At 41.9% G+C, this 21,329-nt stretch overlaps 1 protein-coding gene across 1 annotated transcript; it reads right to left on the bottom strand.

Moving 5' to 3' along the window:
- Window positions 1-4,643: 4,643 nt before the first annotated feature.
- nyx (nyctalopin) lies at window positions 4,644-20,682 on the bottom strand. The gene is made up of 4 exons (XM_041950966.1): window positions 20,661-20,682; window positions 18,885-19,171; window positions 6,610-6,914; window positions 4,644-5,472 (listed from the first exon to the last, which is right to left on the bottom strand). Exons 1-4 carry the CDS (start codon window positions 20,680-20,682, stop codon window positions 4,644-4,646), a joined length of 1,443 nt encoding a protein of 480 aa, XP_041806900.1.
- Between the last annotated feature and the right edge of the window lie 647 nt (window positions 20,683-21,329).

Genomic DNA, 21,329 nt, shown 5'->3' with positions numbered 1-21,329 from the left:
CTGTGTGGGAGTATTTATTGAGGAAATAAACTAATATAGATATCAAGTATTTATGAATTACTATGCATACATCTTTCTGTAGATAGCCTACAAATGTAGTATTCATTCTAAACCACATTCATATTTGAAATATAGATTTTTAATGTTTAATATATTCAGAGAGCTCATAGTAAAACTCATTCTCCATGTTGTTCTCCATCATGTCATAGCACAAGCAACGCTGTATGCTTTCAGCCAATCTTACAGCTTATATGCAAGAACATGAACAGGAGTCAGGTAATAACTTATATGTATAGCCATGAAAAAAGCCACATTCAGAGCTAAAAGCAGCACTCCAGCCCCCATCACTCTCCACAAAAGTACAGAAAAAAATGAACCTACACGGCAATTAGCTACCACATTCTCTGGTTTAAATAGCCCCTTTATATTATTTTATATTAGGCCTAATATTCTTACAGTAAGTTTTAAACTTTTTTAACATACATGTAGACATGCAGATTTGCAATAGTAACATACCATTTCAATACTTTGGTCCTACTTAAGACAGGCTGTATCTAATGAAAATATTTTTTAGGTTATCTGTCTCAACCAATAATGACATTTTTTTTTCTTTTTTTTGAAAAGTATCAAAAAGTATTGAAATACATGTTGGTATCATGACAACACTAGTAGATATTGATACATATACCACGGTTAGATAATCAATAATCTTATTGAAATATGCCAATACATCTGATTGGCTACAGACACTTGCCTGTTGAAAAAAATGCATTTGTGGCTCGAGACACGGCCGGGAAGTGTCTCCCATTAACTCCCATTAATTAAAAGTATGTATATTGTCCCTTGAAGTGACCTTCAATTATGTTTTATGTTTTAGTTCAGTGTTCAGATCAGTGTTTCTCAATCCTGGTCCTGGAGTACCACTGCCCTGCATGTTTTAGATGTTTCCATGCCCCAGCACACCTGATTCAAATGCTCAGCTTGTTACTGGGCTCTGCTGAGGCCTGATAACGAGCCATTCAGTTTTATTCTATTATCTTATTTTATTTTATTATCTTTTTTCTTATCTTTGTTTCTAACATGGGGGTTGCAATGCAAATTTCGTTTACATGTCCATGTTCAATGACAATAAAGGCAATCTTGAATCTTGATTTGATTTTTTTTTTCAGATTTTCATCAGCAATTATAAATCAATTATCAATTATCAATGTCAATTCCTGTGTATTTTTTAAATGCCCTGACATCACCCTCTTTGCCTTCTGTTTGAGAGTATGAAGTGATGGAGGAGCTGATGCTTCTTCCACACCCTCCCCCATTATTTCAAATGTCCGACAGAGTCTGATGCATACTTCCGACCTCTGTGCTGCTCTCGTATCACACCCATAGGCCTGCATGTCTGCAAGTGCAAGTGTGACTTGTGCCAGCGGCTTGGACCCCATTAATACTTGCCTTGTTTTTGCATTTTTTACTACTTCATACTTTTACTCCACTACATTCTAGAGGCACATATTATCATGTTACCCCTCTAAGTTTCTTTGATAATTTTACTTAATTTGTTGATTCTGATGACACAAAATATAATGCGTCAAGAATCTATGATGTAATACATTATTTTTAAAATAAAACTGTTCTCCTGGGCAAAGTTTAGAAGCAACCAGCAGATCAAGTACATAAAATTAAAATCAACTCCATCTTTACCACTTGAACATTAAAGTGGGGTAGGCATCAATGCATCAATAATTACAATCCAAGAACATAGCATTAAGCCAACATTCACTGGCCACATCATTAAGTACAATCAAATGTGATCCAATGCAACAGCTCTACCATAAATTCTACCTTTACAAAGACAATAATTTCCAGGTTTAATGTGGAACTGTCAAAGAGGTATTAATTTAACTACATGTTTATTGCTGAAGTTGTAATCTGTCTGTGGAGATTCTCATTCATTTAGGTCATGGTACTGCCTGGGGAGGGGTTTAAGTACAGCTGTACTCTCCCCAGGCAGCTCAACAGCCATTCAAACCAAGAGCCAGGTGACTTACATGATGGTCGGGCAGAAAAAAACACACCAGGACCCACCCATTGTTAGTCTATTGACCCATTAACATGTGACCTTAATGACGCATAATAGCCAGGCGGGTTCATGACCCTGCAAGAGGAAAAATACCTGAGACTTCCCACCAGTCAGTTAGAACTGAAGAAGCCTTTTGGATGAGAGGCCAAACGTCTACTAGGTTAGAAATGCTGAGGTAGTAGTTTACAGTGGCATTGAACTGGGCTGCAATATAGAGGTGTTCTTGGTAGTTTGTCCACCCCATTTACAAGTGGGGGAGAATAATAGGAACACCTTTCAATATTACCTTTCTGACAGTGTCAAGAAAAACAGAAAAAATACAAGCTTTGTTGAATTCATGACAGAGATGTTGTATTGGATCACATTGTATCACACTTTATGAAGTGCAAGATTTGAGAACTTTGGTGTAATGTGACAAAGGAAATTATTTAATATTTTTATTTAAATGACAGTGACCTAGTTTGGATAATAAGGGAGCCATGTATTCCATTGGTTGCCTAAAGGAAACACATGCCACAGGACCACTGTCCTCCTTTCTCTCCAGAACCATCCAAGAACCAATCAACACTTTCGTTTTCTGGAAAATCTTGTTTACAAAATTAGAGCAAATGGAGAAAAATAGGTTTTCATATTCCCTGTCAGTTAAACATTCACGTAACATCATATATCATAAGGCAGGCTGCCCATGTGATTTGAAAATGTTTAATCTTGAATTCACAGGCCCCATTGTTTCCAATCCATTTCCCAGGAATGGGCTGATATGTAATTAGAAAATCTTTGAAAGGTACCAGGAAAGTACAATGTAATTTGTTAACAGTTACTGGTGAATAGAGAGACAGTGCTTAATTAATTCATTCCATGTAATTGCTTACATTATCTAGATAGTCCGGCATAGCAGGTCAAATGAAAATGCAAGATGCAAAATTTGTCTATGGGGCAAGCATACAATTCAACAAATACAAAGAAAAATGTTTCCATTAATGCATTTTATCATTTACTTTGGTTTACATAAATCTATGTCAGTTCTTCCATACATTTTATGCTTTTTCTATTTTGAGAAAACTGGAAATGAAAAACAAAAACACAAAAAAACTACATTCAAATGGTGTAGTAGTGAACCTTGTCACTTTTTCCTTATGATTTAAGGAATTATAAGGAAATTACTGGACCTGAAACATTAAGTGTGAGCTCACTACAGTAGCTCCTCTGCAACACATCTGTCATTTCAACTTTGGCCCAGATAACTTAAAGACATTCTGAATGTACTCATCCTCTATTACATTTCTGCTATGGCCCAGGATAACAGCACAAGAGCAGCTGCATAAGAATGATGGTAAATGAGGGGGTGAAATGTGGCATCCAGCCTGCCCAGTTGTCTAGTCCCAGCCTAATCCCACATTAAAGGGCCAACAGGCCACTGTGCAGATTAACTGCTGTTCACCACTGGAAAAGGTCAACTCCTCAGCCAAGGCTGAAAGGACTCAAAACTTCAACAGTGTTTTTTACTGAGAAACAAAAATCATGTGACAAAGTGTTGGGTCTAATACCATCACTGAACTGAATCACTGGCTGTCAGACCAAAGTAGTGGCTAGTCTTAGAACTGGGAAACTCTTCAGCTACACAGAGGAAATCAGTGTGTGTGTGTGTGTGTACACACACACACACACACACACACACACACACATATATATATATATATATATATATATATATATATATATAGACACTATCCCCTCCTCCATCTACAACCTGACGTATGGCAATCACACCCACCACAGACACTGTATAAAGAAGGATCATGCCCATAAGGGAAAAAAGTCCATGCAAAGGAAGCAAAAGCAATGAGAAAGTCCCTCCATTACGCTGTAACATAAACAGCTATGACACTGAGCCACATGCAATAAGAAGATTAATGTATTTATGGAAAAGCTGCAGACCCTACATTTAGAGTTGAATGAAAAGAAATGAGCAGAGAGAACATCTGTTTAGGAGATAAATACAGGAGCTCTTATCTCCTTTAACTTTACACAGAGATGTGAATGAAAATATGAAGAACAACACTCCAAATGTGTTACATAATATTAATTAAAATGGAGTATTATCTAACAAAAGGTGGAGGCTCACATATGCAAACATTTTCATCATATTCCCACTGTAATTGGCATCCACCTCTGTAATTCTAGAAATGAATCCTGCAACCATACAGCATAGCTGTTTATGAACCAGGAGAAGATATGTATCAGACATATAGTTGTGATTGCTCTTACATAAGTAGGTCATCTATAAATATCATAGATTATTGTGTACAACTAGCTCATGTGAAAATATTTGCCACCATGTCAATGTCAGTCTTTTTTCTGATGACAGCTAAAAATATTCAGTTAACCATACTTGCACTTCAACAGAAAAAAAAACCAAAACCCAAATCCTATACTTGGAAGGGCAGAAACAAACCAGTAACCACACATGCAAGGAAGAGTATTCCTTGGTGCTTCCATGGATAAATAAAAACATCTTATCCAATCAACAATTTGAAAAGCTACTCCTTGTCGTTTTCTACAGTTCTCATGTGCAAGAAAGACAAAAAGTGATATCTGACTCTCTGGTCAAAGCAAAGATGAGCCACACTACAAAGACGCAGAGAAGTGATTGGCTTGCCTGGGCCCATTGCCCTCCAACCCCTGCAGAGAGTTGCCCATCCTCTGGCTCCAGCAGTGTCCCATTGTGGAGGCTCTCTGTACCATTGCCCATCTCTTCTCTGAGCTCCTGCTGAAGCAGCTTGGAAATGAGGCTGTTGAAGCGATTCTCTGTGGTGGAGATGATCTCTGAGGAGGCCGTGGTCAGATTCAGCTCTGCAGGGTCCACGCATGTGCCATTCACCTTGGCAAAGACCACCTCACTGAGATCCAGCCCTGCGACAGAGGAAGGCGCGGCACAGGGGATGTCCCGCACCAGCTTGTAGTTTTCCATCCACTCCTTCAGCCACTCGAGGGAGCAGTCACACTCCCAGGGGTTTCTGAAGAGGTAGAGGCGGCCTAGGAAGTAGATGGGTTGGAAAACAGGGAAGGGAAGGGTGGTCAGGTTGTTGCTGTTCAAGTGGAGTGTGATCAGGCTGGTCAGGTTCTCAAAGGTGCCTTCTTCGATGTATAGCACCTGGTTCCTGTCGAGGTACAGGACCTCCAGCTCCACCAGGTCACTGAACCAGGTCTTGGACACGTTGGTCAACTGGTTACCCCCAAGGTTGAGCATCTTGAGTCGGCTGAGGCCCTTAAAGGCAAGCCGGGGCAGATCAGACAGCAAGTTGTCATTGAGGTAGAAGTTCTCCAGCCGCACAAGGTCCTGGAAGGCCTGGTCATGGATTACGTTGATGCGGTTCTCCTGGAGGTTCAGGTACCTGAGATAAGAAGAAGACAGAGATGCTTGAAAAAAATATTCAAGGAATGCTCTCCAAAACTAGAAATCCCCAAAATCCTGCAAAAAAGAAAAGTACAACCACAAAGAGAAATGTACTCCAAATAAAAAATATTTACAAAGAACAAAAAGCAAGAAACAGAAATGTATAACAAAAGAATAATCATGGACGAAAGGAACAACTGAGCTGCAACAAAGATACTGAAAGCTTCCCATCCAAGCTCATTGGCAGGTGGTGAGGAAACACAAGACCAAACGCTAAGAATGAGACAATCACTCAGTTACTTAATAAATGCGCCTTTGGAGTTGTAGCTGACTACTCTCTTTTTGTTTTTTTCTGTACTCATGCTTGTACTTTTGACCTTTTTTTAATCAAAGAGGCATATTTTTCCTAATGCATTGGCTCATGTTTTGTATTGATGTTTCAGTTGGGAGAATTTTTTTATTTTTTTTATTTTTTGGGTCTATTCAAGTCTTGAAAGTGGTCGAACTACAGTTGGACTGTCTGTGGAGAAAGTGAGTGGAACTTTTACTCCAGGAACCGAGAATGCCAAAAATCCCCACACTCCACAGTATTACTTGTATACGTATATACAGTGTTAATTAGCGCGTGTAAGAACTATCGCCCAGTTGTGTCTAAAAGAGGCTTCTGTTTTATTCAGTAGTATTATTGCAGTATTGTAGTAGAATCCCTCCACCAGTGGTCGAACTCAGCAGACCTTCCTCAGTCAAAGGCATTCCTCTATTTTGTGATTAGTATTTTTTTTCCTTCCTGAGAAGCCGCTAAGAATAAAGTCTGCTCATCTAGTGAGTTCATATTTTCAAAACTTTTCCTGTAACCAATTTTCTGTCTGAAAGTCTGAAAAGTCATGGTTTAAAGAGATGGCAGTACCATGTTCCTGGATCAGAGCTACTTATTACCTAGCTGGCTGGCTAACTACTACAAGAGTAATGATATTGTCAATGATTATAAATCACAAAACAACACCCCTAATTACATAATTAAGGCTTTACACATACCTGGAATACCGGTAAATTATTTCCTGCAAGTAGCTATTGAGGTGATGTTAACCTACCAGTGAGTTAGCATTATATGATCTACTTCCAGTCTGTGACTTACTTGAGATTACCCAGGCCCAGCAATGAGTTGTAAGCCACCGCTTCTATCTTGTTCCTCTCCAGGTAGATGTGAGTCAGGTTCTCCATGCCTCTGATGGCTCCTGGGATCCTCCTGAAGTTGTTCTGGAAGCAGAGCAGCTCCTTCAACGCTGTTTGCTCTATAAAGATGCGGTCCGGGATGTTAAAGAGGTTACAGTCTGACAAGTCCAGGCGTACCAGCTTCTTCAGCCCCGTGAATGTTCGTGTGTGAAGATAACTGATGTACTCGTTGTGCGCCATTTTCAGGTTCACTAAGTTGGAGAGGCCCTGCAGGACAGAGGTTCAGTTGTGTGTTGAATATGCATATTTGAATATGCTCTTTCATAAACTACTGTTCAATTTACAAACTAACTATCCTCAGCCAAAGCTACTGTCAAGAGAACTTGCATTCCACATAGTTAATTTAAACACAAGATACTTGTGCTCAAAAAGAGGATTCGTTCTCAGTGAAGAACCTTGGAGCTCTAATCTGCCTCTATACATGCCAAAGAGCAGTGATTCCTAACACGTCTCTGGGGGTCATCAGGTGGAAACCTCCCTTCAACAGTGTTTCGCCTACTTAGTCCCACTACACCTCCAGGAGGTTAGGCAGTGAACTCCGGCGTCCCAGAGTCACCCCCCCTAGTGCCAGTTCACACTGCTCCTACACAATCCAAACAGCACCGCCACGTTCAACTGACCCAGAGATGCTCCAGGTAGTGGCCAGTACCGATGCTACCATTTAACTATTGCTAATGCTAACCGCTAAGAAGAACAGAAGAAGACAATACAGTTCCGATGCTACCATTTAGCTAACGTTACGTGCTAACCGCTACCTGCTAAGAGGAACAGAAGAAGACAATAAAGCTAGATTCACCTATACTGTTAATGTTAGCTGCCAATACTAACTGCTAAGATACTATCATACTACCACCGCTTTAGCTATTGTTAGCTGCTACAATGCTACCACAGGCCTAGATGCCACATGTAACTGCCGATTGCCACACTACCATCATCTACACCTGCCTCTCACCAACTGCACCAAAAAAGCGGGGTGGGAATACAAACCCTGGTTCAGGTAGGGGGTAGAAAATAAAGAGGTAGAGTCAAAAGATGAAAGTAGGGATTGGATACAGACCCTTGTTCGGGTAGGGGGTGGAAAATTTAGAGGGTGCTGAAGGTGGAGGCCTAAACCACAGAATAGATTTAACAGCCTCTTCTAACATTTCCTTCAAGAAGCAACAAACCCTACCATTTCCTTCATAAAGCAAACAAAGCAGGAAAACAAACCCTAACATTTCCTTCAAGAAGCAAACAAAACAGGAAAACAACCAAAAAGATCAAAAAAACAAGCCAACTCTGCATCTTACAACGCAAACTCACCTGAACAGGCCGCATGGTCAAGCTGAGGTAAATGGTAAGCTTCTCAGCACCTGATTATGCCGCCATGTATACCGGCCTTGTGATAAGCTAATTCTACAACCTGACAAAATGTGCTTTAAACTTGCTGTACCTGAGCAGAGTGGGCACGATTGATCGCCCTGTACCCAGAGACTTAGGTTCTGCGGGGTTGGCAACACATCGTATGTCGCCCCTATCAGAAATTTAATACGGCTTCCTCCATATTCCACAGGTCCCTCCAACTAAGTTTCCTCTTCTCAACACCTTCCCAATTCAACCATTGTCCCTGTTTGGCTTGACCAACTGCTTTTGCCCCCCTTAACAACTCCTCCTGCCTACGCACCTGTTCCACTACAAGCTTTCTTTTCTCCTTTAGACCTGCTTTATTCCACACTGGTTTGCCTGGGCCAAGCCCCAAGCCTCCCCGGCCAAATTGAACATTTCCTACTATTTCTGCATGCCTAAGAGCTGCCTCTGCCTCCTGCACTGCTGCCCTTGGGTTCCATTTCCTCCCCCCAGAAGGATTCGGAACCACATTGCTAACTAACATGTCCTTACTCCCAGATAATAAAAGTTCTGTCCTAACCTTAGTGCATTTAAACTCCTCTGTTAGACTGGATACTGGCAGCTGAAGCATTCCTTTCCCATACAAAGCTACATTGCTTAAGCACCTGGGAGCACCCAACCATTTTCTAATATAGGAGCTAACTAGCCTTTCCATTCTCTCTGCTACAGATAATGGGACTTTATATACTGACATTGGCCACATTAACCTAGGATACAAGCCAAACTGCAAGCACCACAACCTCAGTTTTCCTGGGAGCCCTGATTTATCTATTCTCTCCAGCCCTTCTGCAACATCCTTTCTAAATTGCACAACCTGTTCAACATCATTCAGGTCCACATTGTACCACTGTCCTAGACTCTTAACTGATTTCTTCCTAATTGTTGGGATTTCCTCACCATCTATAGCAAACTTCCTATCACTTACTTTCCCTCTGTATATTGAAATACTCCTTGACTTACTAGGCTTAATCTTCATACTAGCCCACTTGAGATTCTGATTGACTTTATCTAACAACCTCCTTGTACATGGCACTGTTGAAGTTAGCAGTGTCATATCATCCATATAAGCCCTAATTGGTGGAAGACGCATTCCATTCTGCCGTCTCTCCCCACCTACGACCCACTTGGAAGCCCTAATAATTACCTCCATAGCCATTGTGAAAGCTAGCGGGGAAAATGTACATCTTGCCATAATACCAACCTCCAATCTTTGCCAGCCTGTTGTGAGCTCTGCGCTACTTGCACACAGTCTGATGTCTTGGAAATATGGTTTCACCAAGTTAACAACTATCTCCGGCACTTTAAAGTAGTCAAAGGAACTCCAAATAAGGTTATGTGGCACTGACCCAAACGCATTAGCCAGATCTAAAAATACAACATTCAAGTCTCTTTTCTCCCTCTTAGCTGTCTGAATCTGATGCCAAATCATGCTAGTATGCTCTAAGCATCCCGCAAATCCTGGTATCCCTGCTTTTTGCACTGTCGTATCTATCATACCATTCCTTTCTAAGTAATTAGCCAGCCTCTGTGCTATGATACTAAAGAAAATCTTTCCCTCAACATTTAGGAGAGAAATCATCCGAAACTGGCTAAGGTCCGATGACTCCTTCTCCTTAGGGATGAAGACACCTCCTGCCCTGCGCCATGCTCTTGGAATACCTTGTTTCTCCCAAACTATTCTCAGGTATCTCCATAGTGTCCTTAAGATGCCAGGTGCACTGTTATAGACACGGTAGGGGACTCCATTAGGCCCTGGGGCCGAAGAAGCCTTTGCACGCCTAACCACCTCCACAACTTCTCTCCACCTAGGTGGGCTCACATCCATCTCCTGCTCCACGTCCCCTAATGGTGGCATGTCAGGTGGAAGACCTATGTTCCTATTCTCCTTTGAATCTGAATACGTCGACTTCAAATACTGTTCAATCTCTGATTTCGTTGCCTTAAGTTGCCCTCCTTTTTCTCGATTAAACAAGCCTTTCACAAAATTAAAGGGGTTCCTAAAAAATGCTGACCTTGCACGTTCCTTCTTCTTTCTCTTCTCCCTCCGTACCTCCTCCTCTCCAGGGATAGTGTTACTGATATCCTGCGAACTGTGGTTTTCTACCTGTCGCTGGACTTCATCCGACTGATTCGACTGACTTCTCAAGAAATACTGGTCGATGCGGCCACTCTGCCCTTCCACCGCTAAACACTTCCTCCTTCCCTGATGAGTTCTAAGGCCTCGGATTGATGTTATTTTCTGCCAGCCACATGGGCAAACTTGAAGCTTCTTATCCTCTGCTGCACAACTTTTGCTCTCCTTAGTTGCCTTCACTGTCACCTGAGTACTGCTACCTCTGGCCCTAAGAGATGGGTCCGTGCCCCCATCCCTCACTGAGTCATGTATCCAAGGCATAGTCATATCCGTTATCCTGTTCGTTACCATGCAATCCACCTGTGAGTCATCTTCCACCCCTGCTCTCGCTGACTCTTGGGGTATTTTCCTTATATTGGAAAATATCCCCAGAGGAAATCATAAGACATGATTTCCTCTGCTAAAGAGGTTTTTGTGGTGCCTTTTGTATGTTTGCAGGATAAAACATAAAAGGTTAAAATTCATTTCTGTGTGTATTTGGGCTGTACACGAACAAACAGGATTTTTGGTTCAGATGTGGATTCAAGAATCTTTTAAAATTACTTATTAAAAGAGGCAGTTCACTTCAAAAATAGAATCCAAGTTAGAGGTACATGTGGAGCAATTTACATGTATTAACCGCTTTGTATTTTCAATGTGTGAAGGGATTGTAATATAAAACTGTTGCCGATAACAGCTGATGAATTGATTTCTATGTGAAAGTCTTTGAATGGTTTTGCTGGGAAAATTGGGTGTGATGTTTATACACATATACACCTTGCTTCTCTTCAGCTCCCCTACGGCATCAACTTCATTAACTTTTTAGAAACTTTATTTGCCTCATCTATCAACAGGATGTCGGTCAATCACTTTAAGTCTCAGGTATGTCACATGGCTGTTTTGGTCGATGCCCAGGGTGCTTATTAACGCATAAGGAGTGCAAGCACACACAGGATGCTGATTGCAGTTCACTGAACAACCATTGGTGCCACTAATAACAAGGATTTCCTGAAAATTTATCTAAAGATGATGCCCCGTGAGTGGCAGCCTGTTCTTGCTCACCGTTGCTCTTTCTTCTCCAGTTTTCTAAACTTAGTTTGTTTTTCAGTACTTCATATGCAATCACTTTTTTCCGAGATTCTTGTGGACTTTTTTGTCTTTATTTGATAGTAGAGCTTTCTACTTACTTTTTTTAACCTGTTCGTGCGCAAGGTAGACTAAACTCATTGAGTATGTCCTGTTCTTTCTACCGGTTTTTGCATTCTTTACAATCACATCCAGGGATCCCGAGTGCAGCCATGGCCCTATTATCTACACCAGGGATTAGATGATACCACTCTGCAACGCAGCAGTGCTTCGTGGAGAGAGTCTCGTTGTTCCCTGCAAGCTGATGAGGAAGAGATGAGGAAGTCACACCAGGACTGAGCACCGCATCAGGAGGAGACGTTCCAAACCAGTGCTGCTAGATTGTCCATCTTATCAGTGAGATCTCTCTCTGATAAGATGGACAATCTAGCAGCACTGACTCAGCATCAAACGGAATACTGGGAGTATAGCATTATGCTGTTCATAGAGACACTCCTGACATAAATGTTGTGTTAGGCTGTTTCCAGATGATGCACACAGACAGGACAATGGACACATCACTATCAAAGTCCTCCTCCACACAAGAAAATGTTTTTCTTATTGTTCCTACAACTGAATATTTGAGTTTCACTGTGCAGAATGGTGTATTGTGCAGAGTTTGACACTAGAAGAATGTTGTCACATTCATCTGCTCAAAGTGGAAAGCTTCTCTGTGCTCACTGAACATCCAAATTAAAAAGTGGTGGGCCTATGAGCATGATTTGTGTGTAACAAAGAGTTTAGAAACCAACCCCTGCTGTCTGCAACCCTTGTATATTGCCTCACCCCCACCTACACACTACCCCTTCCCACAATATTCAGCCTACAGCCTACTACTATTACTGTACATCCACTGCATTTCCGATCAAATGCCCTACACCCCAACCCACAACCTCCAGCCCACAGCCAACCTGCTCCAACCTGTCCCTCACAACAAACCAGATGAGGAAAGAACTAAGGAGGATCAAGGCGAGAAATGCTGCAGGTCCAGATGGCATCAGCTCAAGGCTTTTAAAGTCCTGTGGAGACCAGTTGTGCGGAATGGGGAACAATCCTGTCTCTGATATTCTCTGAAGAACAATCATCGGCCTTGTCAGCGACGAGAACGTGGACTGGACTGCCAGCACTGACGCTCTGTGCAGAAAAGGACAGAGCCGCCTGTACTTCCTCAGAAGGCTGGTGTCCTTCAACATCTGCAAAAAGCTGCTGCAGATTATTTTCCAGTCTGTGGTAGCGAGTGCCCTCCTGTACGCAGTAGTGTGCTGGGGGAGCAGCTTGAAGAAGAAGGACGCAGCACGCCTGGACAAACTGGTGAGGAAGGCAGGCTCCGTCGTTGGCACAGAGCTGGACAGTCTGACATCTGTGGCAGAGCGACGTTCACTGAACAAGCTCCTGTCCATAATAGACAATCCTGATCACCCACTGCACAGCACCATCTCCAGGCAGAGGAGCAGCTTCAGTGACAGACTGCTGTCATTGTCCTGCTCTACTGACAGACTGAAAAAATCCTCCCCCACGCTGTACGGCTCTTCAACACCTCTTGGGGAGGGTGACAAAAACAATAATCAACACAACAACTCCGAACCCACTACACACTTACACCACACAGCATGGACACTTTATCACACACACATCCATATGCTGGACTCCATCACACACACACATCTATTTGCTGGACTATTGCACACTGTTATTTTGCACAACTGTGCACATATTTAACTGCTCAAATGTTTATCCTGTATTACAGATGTTTGTCCTGTATAGCCAGATGTTGAGATGTTTATCCTGGATAGCCTAGTTCTTTATTTTTATTTCACTATTTTTTCTTATATTCTTATATTGTATTTTGTATTGTATTTTTACCTCTTACTTGAAAGTTGTTCTTTACTAGGAAGTTGATCTCTACTTGTAAGTTGTTCATTACTTGAAAGTAGTTCTTGTTCTTATTTTGCATGCCCTTGTGTCAGAGAGATTTGTGGATTGGTGGCAGCGAAAACCACCTCCAGATAAATGTAAGGGAAACCAACCAATGCAGAAATTGACAAATTCATTCATATGCAATATTGGTGTATACTAAACTGTGCAATATCAATATTTACCATGTGCAATAATGTGCATTCAACCATTATCTATTTGACTGATTATAATGTCTACCTATTTATCATATCTTGCTACTGATGCTTTGTATGATTTCACTATCCTTTTGCTGCCATGACACTGCAAATTTTTCGACTGTGGGATTAATGAAGGATTAATTTAAACTTAATTTAACTTCAGCTAATCATACAAATAGTTTTGGTTTTACTTGCTCAGGGTTTGCAGATGAATGGAGTTACCTTTTTGCTGATCAAACCACAGAAGCACTTTGTTACGCAATACTTCCTAATGACACAGCAAAATGTACTGTCCTGTGTATTGTCCAGATCAATCAGGACATTAATGTCTCTGTAAAGCTGTTTTGGTTTTTCAAATGTAATTTTGTGACTGCACCACCATTTTAATTCCATTCACTTCCATTGTTTTGTGGGTGCAGAAAATTTCTCCACGGTGGACATCTCAAAATTGAGGTAAATAAAACTAAAATCATCCACAATGCTAGATGCTAAAATGTTTTGGGGCCGCCAACTCCACAGCATGAGACTGGGGATATCATGCTTTCACGCCTCACATGCCTTTTCTCAAACTAATTTTTCATTGTTTTATTGTTCATTGTTTTTTTTTCTCAAATTAAGACAGGCTGAGATGCAGACTGTAACGAAATTAATATTGTTTTTATGGATCGTAGGTAAATACACTAATCATTACCCCTGTGAACTGTAAGTGTGCAACAACAAATCATGCACATTCTGGTGTAACATAAGATAAGATAAGACTTTATTAACCCCCTGCCAGGGAAATTCCGGTGTTAAAGGCAGCAGGCAATAGTGTTTACTCTATTGCACAGTAATAAATATATATGTCTCACAGTAGAATAAAAGTATATATGCATAGGTTGAGTACTTAAAGAGAACGAAAATGTAATATTGCACAAGGTATTTTGTGTAGTAAACATAAATCACAAATTTGTGCAGAAACAGTCTGAAATATGGGCTGCATTATGCAATGCTGGGGTTGAACACTCTAACAGCTGTTGATATGAGGGACCTGCGGTAGTGTTCCTCCTTACAGAGTGAATGCAGCAGTCTGCCGCTGAAGGAGCTGCTGAAGCCCCCCACTGTGTCATGCAGGGGGTGAGAGGGGTTGTCAACGATAGATGTCAGCTTGGCTAACATCCTCCTCTCACCTACTACCTCAGTGGTGTCCAGAGGGCAGTCCAGGACAGAGCCAGCTCTCCTGACTAGTTTGTTCAGTCTCTTTCTGTCCGTCTTAGAGCTTCCATAGCCCCAGCAGACCACTGCGTAAAAGACTGGAGATGCAACCACAGAGTCATTAAAAGTTTTTAGCAGTGTCCTACACACTCAGTACCTCAGTCTTCTCAAAAGATGGAGACGACTTTGGCCCTGTCTGTACAGGGCATCTGTGTTGGTGGACCAGTCCAGGCTATTGTTGAGGTGGATACCCAGGTATTTGTAATCTCCCACAATCTCAATTTCCAAACCCTGGATGTTCATCGGTGTAGTCAGTGGTACTTTTCTGTGGAAGTCTATCACCATCTCCTTGGTCTTGCTGGCATTGATGTGCAGGTGGTCCAGTCCACACCAGTTGACAAAGTCAGTCATGACATGTCATGACATGCATACCAATTTGTTCCCCTGTGATACACATCCAACAAAGGCTGTATCATCAGAGAACTTCTGGAGGTGGTGGCTATCGGTGTTGTGTTTAAAGTCCGATATGTAGAGGGTGAAGAGCAACCACTACCCTGGGGAGCCCCATGCTGCAAACCACAACATCCGACACACATACGTGAAGCCTCACATACGGTGTCTGTTGGTGAGATAGTCGGTGGTCAATGAAGCCATACACAATGATTCTGTGGTTGAGCAACAAACCTGCTGTATTGCATTGAATTGCAATAATGCAATTCAATGCATGTAAACAGCACGTCTGTATATCGGCTGTATCAGTAGAGGGGTGACTCACAGATTTATATCTCTGATCATGGATTTAAGTCATGTTAACAGGTATGCAATGGTCATTTGTCTAGTTTAAATATTAATCATGTGTTACTCAGATTTAAGGTTAGTGTAAGCAACTCCTCGCCCAAGCTGAATTCAAAAGAGACTATGGTGTTAGCCCTGTCCACACTGTGTGGCTCACTAGTTACACTAATTTCAGCTTACAATAGTTCAATATTTGATGTCGATGTCCTCCCCATGCAGTCCACATGGGGAGGACATCGACAGTCTGACAGTCTGACAGGCTGCATCATGGACCACATCAATTTCTGTGTGGACAACACTGTGCCTACCAGGAAGATGCAGTGTTTCCCAAACAACCAACCCTGGGTGTCCCCTGAACTGAAAGCCCTATTGAATGAGAAGAAGAAGGTTTTTAGATCTGGGGGCAAAACAGAGGACAGCTACAGGAGGAAGCTAAAGGAGCGCCTGCAGGGCAACAATGCCAGAGAGGTTTGGAGAGACCACAAAGCCATCTCAGGCCACAGCAATGACAGCGGCAGGGGCCTTGAATCACGAGATCAAATGAACTGAATCTGTTTTTCAACAGATTTGATTCAATGCCCATTCCTTCCACCACACACCAGAGACCAGACCAGAAGCTGTTCCCTCTCTTCACCCACTCCCTCCCCCCCGGAGCATCCCTGACACTAGCACCTCATACCACTTCAATCCCTCTCCACTCCACATCAGGGCTACTGGCCCTGATGGCATTAGCTCCAGACTGCTCAGGGATTATACAGATCAGCTCTGCGGGATGGTTCTGCACATCTTCAACATGAGCCTCAGTCTGGAGAGAGTTCCAGCCCTGTGGAAAACCTCCTGTGTGGTTCCAGTTCCAAAGACTGTGCATTACAGAGAGCCCAACCACTTCAGGTCAGTAGCCTTAACTTCCCACCTGATCAAGACCTTGGAGAGGTTTATACTCAACCACCTCCGTCACCTAAAGAGCAGCAAGCTGGACCCCCTGCAGTTTGCATATCAGCCAGGCATTGGTTTGGAAGATGCTACCTACTCCATCGTTTTTTGACTTCACCAGTGCTTTCCAACACAATCCAACTATCACTGCTGAGGGGGAAGCTGGAGGGAGCTGGAGTAGACTGTCACCTGGCTGCATGGACATTCGACTACCTCACCAGCAGACCACAGTATGTGAGACTTCGCGTGTGTCGGATGTGGGATTCACCCTCTACACATTGGACTTCAGACACAACACTGACAGCTGCCGCCTCCAGAAGCTCTCTGATGATACAACCATCGTTGGACATGTATAACAGGGGAACAAATTGGAATACAGGGAAGTCATCACTAACTATGTCGAGCGGTGTGGACTAAACCACCTGCACATCAATGCCAGCAAGACTAAAGAGATGTTGATAGACTCCCACAGGAAGGTGCCACAGATCACACTGGTGAACATCCAGGGTTTGGACATTGAGATCGTGGGGGAGTACAAATACCTGGGTGTGCACCTCAACAACAAACTGGACTGGGCCACCAACACAGATGCCCTGTACAGGAAGGGCCAAAGTTGTCCCCATCTGCTGAGAAGACAGAGACTGCTAAAAACTCTTTATGACTCTGTGGTTGCATCTGTAATCTTCTACGCAGTGGTCTGCTGGGGCTGTGGAAGCTCTGAGAGGGACAGAAAGAGACTGAACAAACTAGTCAGGAGAGCTGGTTCTGTCCTGGACTGCCCTCTGGACACCATTAATAATGCAGGCGAGAGGAGGATGTTAGCCAAGCTGACATCTATCATTGACAACCCCTCTCAGCCCCTGCATGACACAGTGGGGGCCCTCAGCAGCTCCTTCAGCGACAGACTGCTGCACCCACTCCGTAAGAAGGACCACTACAATGGCACCACTCCATGCTGGCTCTTAGGCTAAAATAGGCTGTCTATCCTCTGCAACCAAGACAAACCGTGTACTAAAGGAGCATCCTCTTGAAACAGTGGCTCTGAACACACCCTTTGATGGGATTGATCAGTTGTTCAGCACTCTTAATTTAAATTTATATTGATTAAATTAGTGTTACCACCTCCTACATGTGCAGTGTTTTATCATCGCCATTACCTGTTTCCACCAAGGTGTTTTGTTATTTTTTTGCATTTTAAAAAATTACATTCTTGGTGGAAATAGCAAAATAAAAAAAATCTATTTGCTCAATTTCGCAAAAAAGTTGTCATACTCGCTAGAGATGGTTTTTGCCTTTTTTGGAAATGTGTTAATATGCTATATGGGAGATGGAAACACCTTTGCAGTTGCAATTCTGAGGCAGCAAACGCAACTAACATGACTGATCAGCTGTTTCCACTACAAAACCCAAAGAAGAAGAAGCAGCAGCTTTTTCTGCTGTCGTCATCTTCCCGGATATTCCCATAATGTTCTTCATCTTCATAATCTTTGTCTCCAGTCAGCATGAAACAACATGAATAATAAGACAATAATAAGTCAGCATTAGCTGACATGAAAGAACAATTACAACTTGCCTGAATGAAACAAATTTCTGCAGACCTCTCTCCATTTTTCTCTGAGGCGTCTAAGGCGGTTTCCAGTTTTCAACATTTTTCTTCTACTGCTTATTATAGTCAATGCCTAACGTAGTTTTACTACCAAATTTGAAGGAATGCTTTCCAGAGCATAGTTTACATAGTTTATTCACTCCAAACCAGTGTATAAAAATGTGCCTCATTCTTTTTTTTTTTATAACATTTTAAAATTTTGCTTAAAATTCACTTGACAATAGATGGAAACACGACTAGTGTCACATGCTTCATTTGCCTACATGCACCTTTTTCTTTGTAAAACAGGACCGAAATAAACTTATTTTGGTTTACTCCTGGTACCATGTACTTGACTGCACCATACACATCGCCATTCTCAAGAGTGGCATCTTTATTACATTGAATTACAATAATGCAATTCAATGCATGTAAACAGCACGTCTGTATATCGGCTGTATCAGTAGAGATTAATCAGGATTAATCAGGTGTTACTCAGATTTAAGGTTACTTTAAGCAACTCCTCGCCCAAGCTGAAGTCAAAAGTTGGCAGCCCTGTTTAACACTGCCTTATAGGTAATTTTTAAATGCTTTTGCAGTTTCTCACAAGATACTGCTTGAGATACATTAATAGAAAACTGAGGTTGCTATAATATTTGAATAGTGCAGCCTTGACAGAGCTATGTGCTTTCTGTTTTCTGAAGCAAAAACAACTACAACACTATACTTTTTAACAAGGTGTTGTCTATCGTCCCAAATTTAGTATCTATATCTTAAAGGAGTAAATTCAATTAAAAACAAATGATTGAAAAGGGAGAGACAAGACCTTGCTTTTCTTTTTTCAGTACAAAATCCTAAAAACATGCCATAATTTATTTCTGCTTCTCTTTAAGAAAAATGCAATCAAGCTTTAGTATAAAAACCCAGCAGACCTTGAAGGCTCCAGGAGTAATGAAGGAGATGTTGTTGTGGTCCAGAGAGAGAGACTTGAGGGAGGGTAGGGTGCCGAAGGCCCTCTCTGATAGGAACTTGAGTCTGTTCTTTTCCAGGTTGATGGCGGAGGCTTCGCAGGGAAATTCTTTGGGCAGCTCAGCTAGGCCAGAGCGGTCGCACAACACACTGCAGCTCTTCTCCTGCGTGCAGGAGCAGGATGCTGGACAGGCCCGAACACACGCCCACCGTGCCAGCACTGCCTGAGGCAGCAGGCACAGTACAGAGACTGAAAGCAGGACAGAAGGAGGGTACGGACACTGAAGTGAAAACACTGAAGTCAGTTAAAAATACTTTGCTGCAAAGAACCACTAGAGCCAGACAAGTGAAAATGTCTTTATTCAAAAACCAGCGCTCAGGTGCGTCAGCTTCATTCAATATTGTGTTTGTCTACAGCACTACAGAATTGTTTGATTACTCATCAGTTTTTAAGGGCTGTTTGTTTCAAACAGGCTGGATTTTGAGATCAGTGGTTACCGAAGTTATTTCTGTCATTCCCTCTGTCATTAAAGCTGAACACATTTCACCTCTCCTCTCTGTGCATGAATTGAATGTGTTTCCATCAACCTGTAATAATATTGGTAACAAAAGGACCCAACTTAAATGTATCGGAATAACATTATCATGAACATAAAATGCTTTTACATTGTATATTTCTTAATCGTTTCTGTTGTGCGATGACAAATGCCAGTTACAGGAAAAGTACGACATTTTGGGAGATGCACTTATTCACTTTTCTGCTGAGGGTTTGATGAGAAGATCGACACCACTTTCATGCTTTTATGGTAAATATGAAGCCACAGCCAGCAGCTGGTTAGCTTATCTTAACAAGAAGCTTGGAAACAGGGGGAAACTGCTAGCCTGGCTATGTGTAAAGGTAATAAAGCTCACTTCAAGATTAATATTTCATATCTTGTTTGTATAGTCTCGTCACTGTGAGGTTTCTAGACTCCCGCTAAACTATGCTAACCAGCTGCTGGCTTCATTTTGAACGTATGGATCACTATTCCTATATAAGACAAAGAACTCCTATGAGAAATTATGCCTTTAAAGTTGGCCTCATCTGCCAGAGTTTTTGCACATGCAATGTTTAAAGTTACTTTAAGAGCCTCAGGTTCAAGTCACAACCCAGCTTTTTCTTTACTCCATTGTCTCCAAAGAATCTGCAAAAATCTATGAAAGATATCAGCATCATCAAACAACAACATACACATCAGTTCCTCTATTTACCCTCTGCCAAGATTAAATGCTTGCTTTGATTTTTGCAACGACACAAGGACCCTGGTGGAGTAATGATTTGATGTTGATGAGTCACATTGAATGGCAGGTTGAGGGCTAAACTGTCTCTTTGCCAGCTGCTGGTGAAACAATGATGTGATTAAGAAATAACAGCTTACATCAGAGATTACCCCCACAACAATAGGCATTGTCTGTGCCTAGGATTTCACCCTTGATCCAGTACATGTTAGCTTGAGTTTGTCCCTGCCTTTTAGTTTGATCAGTCAGTCAGTCAATCCTCCTGATGAAAAGTCTTTGATGGCGGCAAACCCAAATTTCTGGATGGTTCACAAAATCTTTATCTATTATTAAATATTAAATGAGGTTTTACAGTGTGCAGAATTTTTTCTTTCACCAAGCCCGTATAGGTCGTGAAACCATTTTTACAACTGAGGAGGAAAAAAAAAAAACAGGAAAGGAGTGAAGGGATTGAAACTGACCAGTGAAAGTGATGACAGTCATTACTGTAGTCTCTCATCTGGGACATGTCAGGATTAACGGAGGTCTGAAATGGCATAAAAAGAGCACAGCAGGACTTCATGATGAACTATTATGAATTATATAAATATGTGACAAAGACAGTCGTTGGAAGTCCATAAGTGAACTAGTTTGTGGACATAATTTTAGTCCTGCTTTAGTCTTTAACTTTAACTACTATAACAGAGAAGAGTTACGATCTTGTATAACTTCGTGCAAACTAATTTACAGTAAATCACCACTGACCAAGACCAACCGCCAGAAACTTAAGAAAGCCAGCATGCAGAAATGAAAGCAACATACCTGTAGATCTTTTCAGACAGTTGAATCCATGTGTTTTAAAGGTAACAATCCAAATATTCATGAATGTGTCCATTCTGTCCATCCCACATCAGTCTGTTCAGTACAGCTTCAACAGCACAACTAAGTAAGATTACTAGATGCTTCTGCCTGACACAGCTCTCCAGCAAAAGTGTGTGTGGTTGTGCTTTTACACTTCATTCTCCCCCTTTACTGGGTTTGTGTTCCATCTCACTCACTCACACTCACACACAATCTCTTAATGGCAGTCAAATCCCCTGGATGGAGTGATGGATGGATGGAGATGGCCGGTTGGTAGGATTACAGAAGTA

This window comes from Chelmon rostratus, chromosome 13 (assembly GCF_017976325.1).
Source record: "Chelmon rostratus isolate fCheRos1 chromosome 13, fCheRos1.pri, whole genome shotgun sequence".
Taxonomy (NCBI): Eukaryota; Metazoa; Chordata; class Actinopteri; order Chaetodontiformes; family Chaetodontidae; genus Chelmon; species Chelmon rostratus.
This window is presented reverse-complemented; position numbering and strand designations above follow the sequence as displayed.